The sequence below is a fragment of the Delphinapterus leucas genome, chromosome 10, assembly GCF_059928025.1.
Source record: "Delphinapterus leucas isolate spDelLeu-1000000601 "Yukka" chromosome 10, BTC_Dleu_Yukka2, whole genome shotgun sequence".
NCBI classification, from domain to species: domain Eukaryota; kingdom Metazoa; phylum Chordata; class Mammalia; order Artiodactyla; family Monodontidae; genus Delphinapterus; species Delphinapterus leucas.
The window spans coordinates 56,621,215-56,638,783 of record NC_143138.1 but is presented as its reverse complement, the minus strand read 5'-3'; the positions used below and the strand labels follow the sequence as shown (position 1 = coordinate 56,638,783).

At 46.7% G+C, this 17,569-nt stretch overlaps 1 protein-coding gene across 1 annotated transcript in view; it reads right to left on the bottom strand.

The window, feature by feature from the left end:
* ITGA9 (integrin subunit alpha 9) overlaps nt 1–17,569 on the bottom strand; it is a 356,219-nt gene that overhangs the window by 176,927 nt on the left and 161,723 nt on the right. The window contains exon 16 of the mRNA XM_022553838.3: nt 1,703–1,852. Within this exon, the coding sequence (XP_022409546.1) occupies nt 1,703–1,852 (150 nt within the window). The remainder of the gene's footprint in view (nt 1–1,702; nt 1,853–17,569) is intronic.

Genomic DNA, 17,569 nt, shown 5'->3' with positions numbered 1-17,569 from the left:
CTTGGCCCAACTTCACTGTCAGGAGATGATACACACTTCTACTCCTCAGTCAAGGTAGGAGTCATCAGCTTCCTGTCCCGCCTCTTCATCTTATCTTCCTGTCTTCATCTTCCTCATGCCTCCCCTCTACCCTGCCCCACCACTTAGACACCCAGCATCCTCCTGGTCTCTCCCCTCACTCCCCCAGAGCCTTCTCCAAGTATCAGTGACCAGCTGGACATTCTGGCCACCCTACAGGTCACTTATGTTTTGAAAGTTCATGTTTGACTTCAAAAGAAGCATCCAAAAAGGCAGTGTTGCCAGTAGGTTGTGTGTATACGGGTAGCAACTTCTGCCCACATCCTTTTACAACTGCTGCCCCTCCCCCAGCTGATGTGCTACAGGCGGCTAACGGCTCACATCTGCAGCCTCCTCCAAAGAACTGTCCACAGCTGCAGGGAGTCTCCTTCAAGGAGGGCTACACTCCCCTTCCATCCCCCACAGCCAGCCAATGGTTGACGAGTAAGGGGTACAAAAGGCCAGACCCTTCCCTCAAGGAGAGGATGGCTCTTTGCTGTAATTTATGCTCCAAAGCTCCCTGCCTCAGGCCAAAGCTAGACTTTAGCTGAGACCACATACTTGCTCACTCTTTCCCCTTTCCTTACGGGGTTCTCTTAAGAGCATAGCTTCATTAGACCAAGTTGCTCCTAAATCCCCGTCTTAGGCTCTGTTTCTGGGGAACCTGACCCAAGACCACATGGGAGAGACTTTGGGAGAAAATGAGGACATCCTGGTAAAAATCTTACATCTCGAACTCCAAACACTTCTCTGTGGTTCTATTTACAACTCTCATCTGCAAGGCGTGGGTCACTGATCTGCTAGTTTTCCCATAAGCTCAGGGCAGTCAGAACTGTGGAGCCTGGGGCTGGTGGGTGGTTCCACAGCTTTGCCCCACCCCACCCAGGAGTCTGGTTTAGCCAAAAAACAGTTTTGTCTGACCTTCCCCAGGTCCTGGATCTGTGATGATCTTGGGTGTTAAAGATTTAGAACCAGACTTGGGATCCCAGATTTCTTACATATTTCCTGCATCGTCATCAGCACTGTATATCTCTCAGATGACTCGGGGCAGACAGGCCAGTGGTGCTGCACAGCGTTAGCTCATGGCTCACTCCTACCCTGTATGGCCTCGTACGGCCTGCACCCCACGTCACCCTGCAGCTCCTCCACACAGCAGCACAGCCCGGAATCTGCCGAGTTGGGGAGGATGGTGAGAGCCTGTGCTCACAGTGCTCTGCCTTCCAAAGATCCTGAGCGGGGCATTCTCAACTCAACCACCAATTCTAGCAAGAGGAAGTTCTTGCTTCTTCACCCCACTCATACTCCCATCAATAAAACATGTACTGTGTGTAGAGCACTCACTAGGTGCTGATCTGAGCTCTGGAAACAGTGTAGGAACAGGAGGCAAGTGCCGGGGCCAAGCAGCCAGTTCATGACCTCAAAGAGATCATCATTTTCTAATTGCTTGAGAATAGCCTCGATGAGTTTAAATCACGTGGTTGTTAGACACAAACCCCTAAATCATACATTTCATCATTTTGCAGATCGGGAAAGGGAGGCCCAGGAGGGGGTGTGGCTGGCCATGGGCTCCCAGGCCACCAGGGTCATTACTTCTGCATAGGCACCTGCCACCTGGGGTCCCAGCCGTGAGCTTTCAGGTTCTCACCTGATTCTTCTGGGCAATCTTTTGTCCCTTTTTCCAGCGGAGCACAGGGGTCAGGGCCGGCAGCTCCCTCTCCTCCTCTCCCATCACATGCTCACCCAGGCTGTAGGCGGCCTCGAACACGATGGGGCTGATGACGTCCTGCACTCTCCGCTGAAACAATAAACACACAGGCACGTGAGCGGCGGGCGCTGCTGACATGTGCAGAGCATTTCAACAGTTTACAAAGACCTTCCACATGGACTGCCCCGTGTGAGCCTCACAGCCACCCTTGTGTGGCTGGATTTTATTGCTTTCGTATTTTAGATGAGGTAATGAGGCCGAGAGTGATGACTGTCCTGTCCAAGGTCACTCCGCTAATGAGCGGGGGCTTTCCCCGCTCTACCTCCCATGGTACAAAATCATCGTCTCTTTAGCATGTGGAAGACATTACCTTAGTCATCTTCCAAATATTCGTATAACCTAGTTGGCAGGCAGGCAAGCATCTGTACTCATAGTGCACTGCTAACCTTCCCATCCGTGGTGTTTTGATCATCAAAGCTCTTCTGCCTTGAGGTAAATATGGACTGTGTGTTAGGGCAGGAGACCTGAAGACACTGGGGCCTGGCATCTTCCCAGAGCTGGGCATCAATGGAGCCAGGGATGAAGTCCGGCTTCTGGCCTGTGTTCTTTCCTTTGGAGCCGAGGACTTTAAGAGCCAAGGGAGTGATAGGTCCATAGTCACAATGAACACCTACAAGATGCCAGGCACTGCACTAGGTTTTCTAGTGCAGTGCCTGGCATCTGCACGGCCTGGGCCGTGGACTGATATCAGTCCATGGCCTGTTAGGACCTGGCCACACAGCAAGCGGTGAGCAGTGGGCGGAGCTTCATCTGCCGCTCCCCACTGCTCACATTACCGCCTGAACCATCCCTCCGCATCACCCCCATCCATGGAAAAACTGTCTTCCATGAAACCAGTCCCTGGTGCCAAAAAGGTTGGGGACCGCTGTTCTACAGAGAAAAGCCACACGTTCAAACCCTGCAGCTGGGCTTATTCCCCACCATTGTATAATAAAAGGAAGATGAAGGCACAAGTTCCCCAGGCCACAAGGCTGATAAGGATTCTGAGTCACATCTGCTCAATCCTGGAGTTCTTGACCTTTCTGGCCCAGGTCTCACTGGCTCCTGGGTACTCTGGCCGCCCCCCCCCCCGGGGCTCAAAAGTTAGAGTTTGAGGAAGGAATAAAGCATCAGTATTCCTGCATCCCAGGCCAGCATGCTCTATGGAAGGTGGGCTTCCAAAGGGAGCAGGGTAAATCTCAGAAGTAGCACCAACGAGCCACTGCCTGCAGCCCCACTGCCTGCATCTGTCAGGGAGAGATGACGGGATGCTCAACAGAGGAGGCCGCTACCTCACAGGGAGCTGGCAAGGAGGCAGGAGTGGGAGGCGCTAGGTGGGCAGGCTGAGGCCAACCAACCCCAAGGCCGTGAGCAGATCCAAGGACTTCACACTACGCTCCACATAAAGTCTGGTGGAGTTGGGAGCAGACTAGTGCTGTGTTCAAAACAGTAGAAAGTTTTAAAGTTCCCAAGAGGCACACAGTGAGGAGCTGGCTCCTACCCCACCCCCTGGATACCCAGCGCCCCCTCCAGAGACAGACACGCCTGTCAGTTCCAGTTTATCCGTCCAGTCTAAGCACATGTGGGGAACTGGTGGCTTACAGCAAGCTGCACTTTGCCTTCCTCACTCAGCATGTACCAGTTCACCAGGGGGAGGTTAATGAAAGGGTCTGTGATCTAACAAGCTGGGGGGATACCAGGTTACACAGTTAAAGGGGTGTTTAGTCTCTTTTGTTTATTGTTTGTTTTTACTGCAACTGCCTCCCACAAAGAGTAGGATGGCCCCAGGTCTACCAGGGCACAGGACCCTGTGTTTCCCTGGAGATCCTTGGGGCATGTACGTGGAGTGGAACATGCTCAGAGACACAGAAAATCTCCTGCAGCAGCCCAGGAAAGGAGATGGTGCCCAGGCCGGGGCGGGGAGGCAGACGGAGCTGCTGAATGTGGGCTGCGGGGGACAGATGACTCTGGGGTGGGAGCCTGAGTGACATACTCAGGAAAGCATTCAGCTGGGAATAGATTCAATCATTTATGTACATAAAACACAGAACCTTTTGGGGGAGTGACAGGGGAGCCTCTGGATAAGCTACTTCCACAAAATTCTCTAGAACTTCAGATTTTAGGAGCAGATCTTTAATGCTCCTGTCCTTTCTGTGAGCAAAGCACACACCTGGGATCCAGATCCCCTCCGCCTACTGACCGACTCTCCTAAACAGAATGTAAATACTGCATGGGCACAGAGAAGAGTGAAGGAGTGCAATCTTAATGTTTTCACAGATAAACGCTTCAGTGTTTCTTTAAGGGTGACTGCCTTAAGATTTTGCATTTAAATCCTTCATGCCGAAATAAGTCAGTTATTACACGCTGTTACTCTTGTGGGAGGAACTGAAGATGGGGGTGGGGAGGCAGAAGCCACGGAACATTTCCTGGCTACCACATGTATTCCAGAGACTGGGCCAACCTCCTCCCAGACATCCTTTTACTTAATCTGCACCACACCCAAGCTGGTAGATTGTTGCTCCCATTGTACAGATGAACGCAAATAAACTGTGCTCCGTCCCCAAACCAGTAAGTGGTGGAACCGGACTCATTCTTAGAACCAGAAGCAAAACTGCTTTCCTTGAAGCCCATGAAATACTGTTTAAAAATCATCCCAATTGCTTTAGGTTCTGACATCACCCTGAAATATTACCTATCTACTTAGGAGGATACAGGGCAAGGGGAAGGAAATGTTCCTCATACAAGGAAGAATGTGAGTAAATGACAAATAACTAAAGAAATAGGGACTTGAAGGGAGGGCTGTTTCTAAATGTGCAGTCATTCTGTGTCTTAGTCAGGGCACAGCTATTTGGGGTGAGTAATGAATTGTGACACCTAGCGGTACAGACGCTGTGCTCTGACACTGACTGCATGAACCAGTTTTAACTATGATGTTTGAGAAACACCTTCTTATGACGTGTCCAGTAGCTCTGGGCAGAAGGGGCCTACCCCTCACTGAGCCATGGGTGGAGGCAGGGGAGGACACAGCAATTAGAAACAAGCCAGCAGGGCTTCCCTGGTGGCGCAGTGGTTAAGAATCCACCTGCCCTGGTGGCCAGAAGGTGCAGGACTACAGGGCTCATGGCAGAATAGGGTCAGCAGGATGCCACTCACACTTCAGCTGGTTGCCCAGTAAGAGTTTCACCGCTTGTATATAATAGGACTTTTCTCACATCTCCATTTCTTTTAGCCTTTTGATTGCCATCCTCAATATTCTTCCAAGGCAATTCTGGAATAAACACATTATGAAAAACTGGGCCTTTTTAATTCCAGGAATCCCAAAGTCAACCCAGCAGCATATTAGGACTAGATGTGATTTCAAGTAAATCCTTTGAAGGGTAGATAACATTGCCTCAGCCTTTCAGGGAAGCTGTGAAGACAGTGGAGGTTGCAGCACAGGAAACAAGGGAGCAGTGGTACTTATAGACATTGGTTAACAGCCACCATGGGGTCTGTAAATTCCAAGATACTTCCGGGATATGCATATTCTCTGTGCATATAGATAAACCAGGTTTTGGCAGCCTGGGGGCAGCCATCTGACAGAGATGCAAGTGCTGGCTGCTGGGAGAGCAAAGGGGCTGTGATAGTATCTGTTATGCCACAGTTTATATAACTGTAAGTATATACGCTTTCTTTTCAGTTGTCTTTTCAATAAATATATCTCCTTATTTAAAAAAATGGGCCACGGTGACTTTGCTTGAAGAGCTATATACTGTGGTGACATTATTATGGCCTTGTTACGCTACTACCTTTTCTCTGTAGTCCTTCTTGATCTCACATTCATAATATTGAGAAACATATCTCAGGAGGCCTGATGGGTTTTTTTTTAGTTAATTAATTAATTTATTTACTTTTGGCTGCGTTGGGTCTTTGTTGCTGTGCGCGGCCTTTCTCTAGTTGTGGCGAGCGGGGGCTACTCTTCATTGCGGTGCGCGGGCTTCTCATTGCGGTGGCTTCTCTTGTTGCAGAGCATGGATTCTAGGCACGCAGGCTCAGCAGCTGTGGCTCGCGGGCTCTAGAGCGCAGGCTCAGTAGTTGTGGCTCACGGGCTTAGTTGCTCCGTGGCATGTGGGATCTTCCCGGACCAGGGCTCGAACCTGTGTCCCCTGCATTGGCAGGTGGATTCTTAACCACTGAGCCACCAGGGAAGCCCCCTGATGATGTTTTTTAATTTACTAGAAGATATCTTCCGATAACCCCGGGCACAAAGACTGAACTAACATCTGAATGGATGGACGAGTTAACGTTTTTTTGACTAAAAGATCCAAAAGATAGGGCAGGATCAATGAGATAGGCTGATCATATCTAAGAGAGGCCCAGTGGTTTATCAATATCATTTTCTTTCTTGGCATATCTCACTAAGCTCTGATACAAATTACTTAAGGTTTAATACGATGTCAAATTTATGAGTCTCCTCTAGAATATTAATTTATATGAAGTCACTGAATCATACAGTTTTGAAGTTAGAAGAGACTATGATGTTACTTAACTCAATCCTCTCATTTTAAAATTGAAGAACCCATAGTTGAAGAGATAAAGTATCTTCCCAGGAAAGTGTAGATTTAAAAATACGAAGGATGTTACTTTTGCTCAATTATTGCTCAATTATTTGCTCAATTATTTCCCTGACCCTTCTTCCTTACATGCTATTCAATTTTAATAGTGTTCCCCTCTGTCTTCCTGCAATGTGAATTATGTTTTTATATGGTAGGCACTTATGGCTGTATCAAAAAGAAAGTTCAAATCGTGTTTCAAGTGGCTGTGCATTATGTTGTAGCTTATACAGCTTTCTAGAGTATATTTTAAAAATTCCTTCTTATTCCATATTAGCTCATATGGTAGTATAAGATTGATCATTTGATTTTCTAAGTGGGTATAAAATTTTAAACATATACAGTGGTTCTAAGGAAAAGTACTTTTTTTTTTCCCTTCAAAATTGTTCTTCATAGTGGTATGTGATCAGGAAGGCAAAAAATCTCAAATTTCTAAACAGCATACATGCACAAGAGGTCACAGTTAAGGTTACCTTTGGAGTTCTAATTCTGAATTTCCTGAATTTTGGGGGTTTAAATCACAATTTTAATGTTCCATTAATGCAAATTGCTTTTTTTTTTTTACACTGAATTGTGTATGTCTTTTATTCTGCACTAATGGACATTGTGTTGATTTCTGTGACTATCAAGGAGAGTTCAATATTCTGGTAAAACTCTTTTTAGTTAATGTTTTATTTTTTAAATCCTTTTACTTGAGTTTGACTAAGACAATTTAAAAGCTTTTCTATCAATAACTAATTTTATTTTATAAACACAGAGCAATATGGTTTTGTATATTTAAAATTAAAATGTGCCTTCTGAAAACTTTGAAAAATTAAAAAAAATAATAAAAATAAAAGAATCCACCTGCCAATGCAGGGGACACGGGTTCAAGCCCTGGTCCGGGAAGATCTCACATGCTGTGGAGCAACTAAGCCTGTGCGCCCCACCTACTGAGCCTGTGCTCTAGAGCCCACAAGCCACAACTACTGAGCCCACATGCCACAATTACTGAAGCCTGCGCACCGAGAGCCCATGCTCCGCAACAAGAGAAGCCACCGCAATGAGAAGCCCACTTGCCGCAACTAGAGAAAGCGCACGCGCAGCAACGAAGACCCAACACAGCCACAAATAAATAAATAAATATTTTTTTTTAAAAAAAGTCAGTTTAAAAAGAAGAAAAAGAAACAAGTCAGCACCCCAAAAAGGACAGCCCCTTCTCCCCACACTGTGTTTGCTTTCTTTTATCTGAGCTGCAAAGGAAAAGTAGCAGCAACATTTCGTGGTTTCCTTTGCATTGTTGGAAGTGTGGCCTCTCTCAGCCCAGCACTGCAATGAAATGAAGGGACCCCTCAGGATGGAGAAGGAGGCTTAGGGGTTTGGGCAGAGGCTCTAGTTGCTGACATTTTACTGCTTAAAAATATTCACCACTACAAACAGAAGCTTCCCAAGCTGAACACACTTACTTATGATAGACCAAAAGCCAATAATCCACCTTTTCCTGCTAAAAATCTACTGTACTCTTCTTTTCTGAAAAATGAAAGAGGCTGCACAGAGAAGAACCTTCAGACTGGCGGCTGAGGTTTTATAGGGAACTTGACATATGTGCAATTTGAAATTTATTTCAAAGTGCTTACTTTATGCCAGGCAATGTGCTGGGCCCCAGGGAGATGGAGATGAAAGACCTTGGAGGAAACAGGCAGGCAGTGACAACCTAGTGCAACATGTACTAGAAGAGAGGCGGCTCTGGGAACACAAACAAGAGCACCTGATTCAGACTGCAGGTTGGCGGGCTTCCCAGAGGAAGGGAAGTCCCTGGGCTCAGTCAGATGACAGAAGGACATTAGCCAGGGGGCAGGCATGGCCGGTACACACAGCAGGGGGGAGAGGGCATGGGTGTCCAGTGGATTACATGTGCTCCCCAAAGGTGGGACAGTCAGGTTAGTTGGCAGGTGGGAGGGGAGAGGAGGTTGAGGCAGAGACGAGATTTCACGGGGACTTAAAGGGTGTGTTGATTTCAACCTAAAATCTAGGGAGAGCTAGATTTTAGGTAAGGCAGCGGGGTAACGTAATGCAAGAGACTGTGTTACAGAAAAATCCCTCAGGTTTCTCGGATGGATGGGGGTGAGATTGGAGGTAGGAAGGCTGTGTTGTAGAAAGATCCCTCTAGCTGTAGCATGGAAGTGGATTGATGGGCGGAGATCTGGGGGTGAACAGTCTAACATAGGGGTTCACAGGAAAGATGGAGAGAGCCTGGGCCAGGACACAGGAGGGGGATGGGGAACGGGAGGGAGGTGAGGCTGACTCAGGAAGAAGAGATGCTGCGGCTTGGTGACTGGAGGTGGGGGATGAGAGAAAAAGAATCATGGAAGGTACCCCAGTGTTCAGCTCAGGTGAGTGAGTGGACCTGGCAGCCCCTCATCACCACGGGGAACCAGGAGAGGGAACAAGTGTGCAAGTTGTTTAGGTGTGAACATACTAAGGTTTGTTAAAACACAGAAATCCTCTTCCTGTCTCCAAATGCCAACTCCACAAGCAATCTCCCAGAATACACTGATCTGGGCCTAAAACCTCATGCTACCTTTTCTCTTCCACAAAACTGCTCCCCTGCCCCAGCGTCCAGGGTAAGCCTCCCCAGCACTGGCTCATCCAGACCTACCACAGACCCTCTGTCTACACTTTGAGCTCATCCACCCGTCCTCCAGGGGCGAGCTTTGCCCTCCTTCAAACCACACTATTCTCCCCCCTCGGTGCACCTCACACGCAGAACTGTTCTGTTGGGGCCCCGAAGGAGGACTGCAGGGCCAGGGAGGGTCTGATGACAAGAGGGAGAGAGACCCTTAGGGAAACGCGGTTGAGTACCTCCATTCCTTCACGGGGAGTCCCGGCTTTTCCTTCTCATTCATTACCTTGCCTGTGAAATCGAAGTAACTCAGATGGAACACCCAGCAGGGGAGGCTCGTGACAGGCAGGGGCCACCCACTCAAGGGTTCCACCAGAGGAGGGGTCACTCTGCCCTGTTATCCTAGGGCATCTAGGCCATTGTGAGGGTCAGAAGCCCAAAAGTCTTCTGTCTCCTTTACTTGTGGAAACAGGGAATTTTCCCTGGTGAGTATAAGCCTCAAATCACGGACCCCCACCCACCTGGCCAAGGGAAGATATGCCTCACTATCCGGTGGACTCGATTCCAAGCCCCATGTAAGCAGGACCCGAGCACCGCGCACCCCTCGACCAGCCACGTGAATTAGAAACTGACCTCATGCTGCTTTTCTCCAAGAAATGAAGGGTTTTTATCCTCCTTATCTAACTAGCAGCTACAGAGGTAAACTAAATGAAAACAGGAAAGGATGACCTTACTTTATATTTGCAAATAACACAGAAGGCCAGCAAATAAGCAGCTAGCATTAAGCCAGATAATCGGTTTAGGAAAAAACCCTCTAAGGGCTTTTTAAAGATGCCTCAGTATTTTTCTATTTTCAAACATGTGATCTTTTTGTCCCCTCCCTCCTGTATCCTTTCTCAAGATTCCTCTGCTCTCTACACCCAGCTCTATTGCCTACGATTACCTAGCAGGCAGCCCTAGAAATGAGAAGTCTTCAAAGTGGAAAGCCTTTTCCTTTATCTCAATAACCATAACAATCAGAATGGCAGTTAAAGTGTTAGAGAAGAGCTTAGAATTCCCATAAGCTTGAAGATTCTTCTAAAAGCAAACTGAGGATTTTGCATTTCTGGTAATAATAGAGGGACTTGCTGAAGATCTATCATTTCACTGAGAACTAGAAAAGCTGGAAAACACACACACACACACACACACACACACACACACACACACACACACACACACACCTGTCTAACAGTATCAGGGAACTCTTCCCTTGAGCTGTGTACAGGTCTCTAAGCAGCCTGGAATAAGAGGCTGAGAACCTGTACGAACGTGAACTGGTGGCTAAAAGCTTGAGTTCTTGAGTTTCTGAGCTGAGTTCCTGGAAGTCTTATGAGTCCCTGAAGACAAACTTAAAGCTCAGAGCTACTAAGGTGGCCAGGACTAGAGGGTCAAGATTCCAAAGAGAAGGTAAGCACCTTGAGGCAAGTCTGATTTTTGACACCACATTTATTCTTGGGGCATTGGTGGATTCCACAGCAACATATGGTTACGAGACTCAGAAACCAAGAAGAAGGCCGTGGCCAAGCTGCTGAGATGACAAGAAGAGATGTAGTTAGCTGGAGACTGGACACAGCAAGAGAGAAGACCATTGATCCAGAAGGCAAGTCAATAGAAAATATGCAGATTGAAGCATGGAGAGTAAAAAGGATAGAAAATTCAGAAATTAAATTCAGAAAAGGCCACAGTGAAAGATATGACATATTCAAAATGATATAATAAATGGTCTCTGCAATTATATGAAACACCCAGCACAATGCCAAGTGTAGTTAAAGGTAGGCAATAAATAGTGGCTATTATTATTTTTACCATAATCTTTTAAGTGGCAACTTTGACATGAAAATGCGAAAACTGCCCTATTTCAAAATGAATCCTTTTTATGAACTGTGCATGTAGCAAGGACCTATTTCCCATTTCACTAGAGAACAAGCTGAGGCCAAGTGTGGTTTCATTTAGAGTCCTATAAATTAAAAAAATAAACAGAGCTTCCCTGGTGGCGCAGTGGTTGAGAGTCCGCCTGCCGATGCAGGGGACACGGGTTCGTGCCCCGGTCTGGGAAGATCCCACATGCCGCGGAGCGGCTAGGCCTGTGAGCCATGGCCGCTGAGCCTGCGCGTCCGGAGCCTGTGCTCCGCAACGGTAGAGGCCACAACAGTGAGAGGCCCGCATACCGCAAAAAAAAAAAACAACAAACAAACAAATGAAAATTTAAATTAAAACCAAGGGAGAAAATTCAGTAAGTTTCTCAGTGAGATTAGAGATTTTAATTATGACTACATACTACTTTATATGTAATATCATATTATGGCAATGGATATCATTATTAGTCTGAAATGTATGATCCCCCAGCAAGCATCAGTGTCCAGGAAGGGCATGAAAGCATTAATTACACTTCAATTAACATATCTGCATAAATAATTCTATTTATCTGTGAAAATCACACAACCCTATTGATGCTTTTTCCTCTTCAAATATAAAACAACATCTCCCTGGATCCTTGAAAAATGGTTTGTTTTTATATTTTAGAGTTTGTGTGCATAGGTGGTGACTGCTTATTTAGTCAATTTATATGTGTGTATGTTTTGTGACTTTTGTTTTTTCTTTTTCCAGGCATCCATTCCAAAAACACACAAATGTGAGATTAGAACTTTTGAAACTTTGGAAACAATCTTCTAAGAGCATGCCACAACCTTGTAAAATGTTCTCTGCAAAGAGACATGTTAATTACATCAGAGATAATGGCATGCATCATTTGACAGCTACATGACACCAGATGGAACTGGCCCAGCATGGAGATTATTCAGCCTATGTGTCCTCCAGGGGAAACAGAATTTCATCTTCCAATCTAATGCTCCTCCCTTCCTGTCTTAATTCTCTCTTCCTGTGTCCCATCCTCAAACCTCCAACGTGGCTCTGATAAAAATATTTGTAGGTGAATACGAAACTAACACAGAAGAAAATGCTCCCAGTGTAACCAACAAAAGAAATATGGCCCAAGCCTGCCCAGGCAGGCTTTCCTGCTCCGCCACCCTTCGCCACATTGTCTCAGCCACGAGTCCTTTATCCAGCTGGCATGTCAGCCTCAATCCTCACTTTAGGACAGAAATGCTCTGGGACCCCGGGAGCCAACAGTGAAGGAGAAGTAGGGAGGGAGGAGGAGGACTGACTTGGCTTAGAAAGCAGTTGAAAACCCTGGAATCTCCTCTCTCTGCACCTTGACCTGATAAAGCTTTCAAGGAAGGGGGCACAACTGTGCTAAGTGCATCTGCTCAGGCCCAACTGCTGCTCCCACCTGTACCTCTGCTCTGCTGACCCCACATCTGCTGTGCCCTTATCCCCATGGAACATGATCCACCCTTCACAGCCCAGCTCAAGGCTACCTCTTCTATGGGACTTTTCTTGAGGACCCAGCCCTCCAACCACAGCCTCCCAGGGTCCTTATGACACAGTTTGGCACTTAATTATTTTCTGTCTTCTATTGCTGTCTTTCCCTGAACCTAAGGCCTTCCCTCAGCTTCCCATTCAATGTTTCTGAAGTGGAGATGCATCTTAGCATAAAATAATAGGTTTATTATGAGAATGTTTCCCCTCTTCAACCCCTGCCTGGAAAGCTGTCACTATATTGTTAGCCGTGTGGCGAGTAAGGGAATGTGGGGCTGGCTCACAGTGGTAACTGCAGCTGCAGGAACCAGATCTCAGCTCTGCCTGGAGCTCCCCGGGTCTCTGGACAACACTGCGCATGCTCGTGTCTGAAAGGCTGGGTGCAGAGGACAGGACAGGACACTCAGGTCAGGGCGGGGGATGACAGGTGTGTAAAGCAGGAGTGGAAGGGTGAGTGCACTGACATCACGGTTGACCCTCTAGGGGAACATCAACTAGGTTGCCTGCAGCCAGCACTTGGTTGCCATGTGCCTGCACCAGGAACCATGTGAGGCAATAGGGAAGCAGAGAAGAGGCAGGCAGGACCATGTGAGCAAAAAGCCAAGATGCAGAGAAGAAGGTGCGTGGACAAGAAGTGTGGGAACCTGATGAGAGGGAATCATCTCTGACCCAGAGAGGGGCAGGAGCGGGAGCGTTAAGAGTCCTTCCAGAGGAGGTGACCTTGGAAGAAAAAGGAGACGTTCAGCAGGCTGATGGGGGAACGGGGATCAGTTGGTGGAGATGATGTCTAACAGACAACTGCGTGTCTCAGGAACGGAAGCAACAGACAAGGTGGAGAGCAAGGACTTCGACACTGACGGTCCTGGGTCTGAGGGAGTCCCAGCTCCATCTCTTACAAACTGTGTGACACTGCTCACTTCATTTAATCTCAGAGTCAACCTTTCATGGCTGTCATGAAGTTTAGAGATCATAGATGTCAAGCACCATGGAGAGCTCCTGGTACTCAGTGAAGGTTAGCTGCATCTGCTGCATCATCACCACCAACATCATCATCACTATCACCATCACCATCACTACCACTATCACCATCATCACCATCACCACTTGACAAAGGTCTGTAAGGTAAGATCACACGGGAAGGGGCAGAGAGGGGCTGTAGACTGGGAGGGAAAGCAGGCTGGAACCAGGTGGCAGGACCTCAGAAACCAGGTGAAGGTGCATCATTCTGTGGGTAGTGGGGACTGTCATGAATTTTTTTTTTTTTTTTTTTTTTTTTTTTTTGCGGTACGCAGGCCTCTCACTGTTGTGGCCTCTCCCATTGCGGAGCACAGGCTCCGGACGCGCAGGCTCAGCGGCCATGGCTCACGGGCCCAGCCGCTCCACGGCGTGTGGGATCCTCCCAGACCAGGGCACGAACACGTGTCCCCTGCATCGGCAGGTGGACTCTCAACCACTGCGCCACCAGGGAAGCCCTGTCATGAATTTTTAAAGCCAGCTTTAGGAAAAGAAGCCCAGAGGGGATCTGAAGGACCAACAGGATGGAAAGGGAGGAGAATGTGACCTTTGTGGGGCTAGTGCCCCCACCCCCTCCAGCTGCATATTGGTTGCCATCAGCTCACTACTGCTTCTCACAGAGAAGCGTCCTTGGTTAAATGAGAGCCACCTCACTCAAGAGGTTTTATGCCCCCTCCCCTCCTCACTGGCAATGACTGACTGGCATGGGGGTACAAAAGGAAGTACTCTTTGCCTCAAAGTGGGACAACTCTATGGTGCACTTCATGCTCCTGAACTCCCCGTGGGATCAGGCTGAGGCTGGTCTCCAGCTGACACCACATCATTGCTCAGGTCCTTCCCCAGCACCATCCTGCTCCCCTCATTTCCCTCTCCTGAGAGCACCCCTGCAATAAATTCTGGGCAAGCAAATCCCTATCTCAAGCTCTGCTGTTAGTGCCCTGCCCAGATGCCCTTACCAGCTGATACACCCCCTCCTGCAGCTGCTACGGGCATTAGCTACTAATGGTTCACACCTACAACCTTCTCAGGAGAACTGCCCTTGGCTGATGGGAGCCATCTCCTCCAGAGATGCCTGCCAGGTGATGCCCTGTGATAGGCAGAATTCTAAGATGACCCCCAGTGACCCATGCCCCTCCCCTCCAGTGTGGGAAGGATGGTAAACAGGACACAGGTCACTCCCATGATTATGCTACATTCTATGGCAATGGTGAAGGAATTCTGCAGATGTAAAGAAGGTCTCAAATCAGTTGAAAATGAGTTAATCAAAAGGGAGATGATCTGGGTGGGCCTCCTTTAAAGGAGGGCTTAGTTTTTCCCTGAGCTAAGAGACTCGAGGCAAGGGAGACGCTCTTCCTGCTGACCTTGAAGAAGCAAGTGGCCATGGGCTCCACAGCTGCGAGGACATGAATTCTGCCTGCAACCATATGAGCCTGGAAGAAGACCCCAACCTCAGATGCGACCCGGCTGACACCTGAGGGCCTGACTGGGGACCTAGCTGGGCCGTGCCCAGACTCCTGAAAGTGTGAAATAATAAATGGGCGTTGTTTTAAACTACTAAATGTGTAATTTTTATGTAGCATAGAAAACTAGTATGTGCCCACTCCCCTGGCTGGCTGGCACAGCTGGCCTCTAGTGGGACAAGCTCCAGGGTGATTCATACTCCAGAGCTCCCTCCTGGGATCAGGCTGAGGCTAGACTTCTCCTGAGACCACATCCTTACTCACTTTCCCCCTGCCCTATCCTGCTTCCCTCACTCTTCAGAGCACTCCAACAATACATCTCTGGCAGAAATCCCCATCTTGGCTTCTGCTTCTGGGGAACGGGATGCAAGAGACCCCATGATCAATTCCACACTGAATTTGTTATTAGTTACAATCTCCTTAAAGCGGTGAAAAAAGCTAGATAAAGTGTGAGGGATGACCCAGAGTTCACGGCTGACGACCAAAACACAAGCAGATCCATGTCACCAGTGGAAATGAGTGGGGATGACACACAGACTATCATGTTGACCATTACTCTCCATTACTTTCAACTTGGGGTTTTATTTTGCCCTTCTTTTATTTATTCTCAAAAAGACGAGAGCTAGCACTCCATGAATTAAAGACACATCGGCCCCAGGCCTCCACAAGGCAAACCTTTTTTTTTTCTTTTTTAGAGCGGCTCATGAAGCACCTTTGTCTCTTGTACACAATGGCACCAATGTTTTACAAAAGGTAAAGTGTGCAAAGAAAAGGACTGGGACTTGGCCCATCCACAGAATTAATAAGCTCCTTGGCCCTGAACAACTAATGATTGATTACTATGTGCCACATAAACCACAGATTTTTTTGTTTGTTTTACTACTTTCAACCAAAATTATATCTTAAACCAGAGGTTCTTAATCTAGAAGAGAATTCAGGGGGCGTGTGAACTCGGATGGAGAAAAATATGTACATTTTTATTTTTATTAACCTCTCACTGAAATTTAGCATTTCCTTTTGTTATAAATGTAGGCAGCCAAGACACGGAAGCAACCTAAATGCCCATGGACAGATGAATGGATAAAGCAGATGTGGTACATATGGAGTATTACTCAGCCATAAAAAGATAAATGCCACTTGCCAGCAACACGGATGGACCTAGAGATGATCAAACTAAGTGAAGTAAGCCAGAAAGGGAAAGACAGATATCATATATCACTTATATGTGGAATCTAAAAAAATGATACAAATGAACTTATTTACAAAACAGAAACAGACTCACAGATACAGAAAACAAATTTACAGTTACCAAAGGGGAAAGGGAGGAAAAGGGATAAACTAGGGGTTTGGGATTATCAGATACACACTACCATATATAAAATAGATAAACAACAAGGTCCTACTGTATAGCACAGGGAACTATACTCAATATCTTGTAATAAACTATAGTGGAAAAGAATATGAAAAAGAATATGTATATATATATGTATAACTGAATCACTTTACTGTATACCAAAAGCTAACACAACATTGTAAATTAACTATACTTCAATAAATAAATAAATGTATGTAGGCAGCAAAGCACAGAAGTATTAGATAGACATGTGACTCTGTCACCAATAGAAATCTGAGATATTTGCACATCATATTACAGTTGTAGAGTCCCTGAAATATTGTTTATGCTCTTCAAAACTTCAAAAGATCTCATTATTTAATGCATTAATAAAAAGCAGGTATATTACTATGCCATAAATGAAGGTTTTCTTTTTAATATTTTGATAGCTGAATTTCAGGAAAGCTGCCTACCTCCACTTCATTTAGTTGTTTTTCTGGGGTTTTATCTTTTTCCTTCATCTGGTACATAGTCCTCTGCCTTTTCATTTTGTCTATCTTTCTGTGAATGTGGTTTTCATTCCACAGGCTGCAGGATTATAGTTCTTCTTGCTTTCTGCTCAGGGAACAATTCTGAGGTCTCTTCACCTTAATGATCCAGGTGGGCGGGACAATAACAGCAGCATGAGCCCCAGGGAGCAGGGTTCCTCAGTCTGATGCAGCATGAAGCAGGTCACCTTATTGTGAAACGCCTGCTTGCACCAAGAACAGCTTATAGCCACAGTCTCTTTACTGTGGAAGGAGAATTTTTGCTGGAAGCCAATGTAAAAGGAAATTTTTCCAATCAGAGCCCATCTCAAACTGGTTGTGCCGTTCCCATGCAACTGCCAGCTGAATTTCAATATAGTTGGTTTCTTTAGAAATTGGTGTATTTTATAATATGCACTTAAAAACATTATTCTGAGAAGGAGGCCATAAGCTTCCCCCAGCTGCCAAAGGGGTCCATGCACAAAAATGATCAAGGACTTTTGTCTAAATGGAAAACAATACAATGAGAGGCACCATCCTGTGGTTTCTGAAACGCTTCAAAATATGCTTCCAAAGCTGCAGAAAGAAATGCTGTGTTGTTTCAGTCTTCACAGGATATATGAACTCCCTGGTCTCAGCAGTTAAAAATATACCGTCCATTACATTTTATGACAGGTTCAAGGCCTGAGCTCAAAATCACCCCAGGGCCCCTGGGGTTTTAAGAATTTGGTCCTGGATAGGTATTTTGGGCCAGGGTACAGCAGAGCTGCTTCAATGCTGAGAGTTATATGAAAGCATCTGTTTCCCTGTGTGAGTCTAT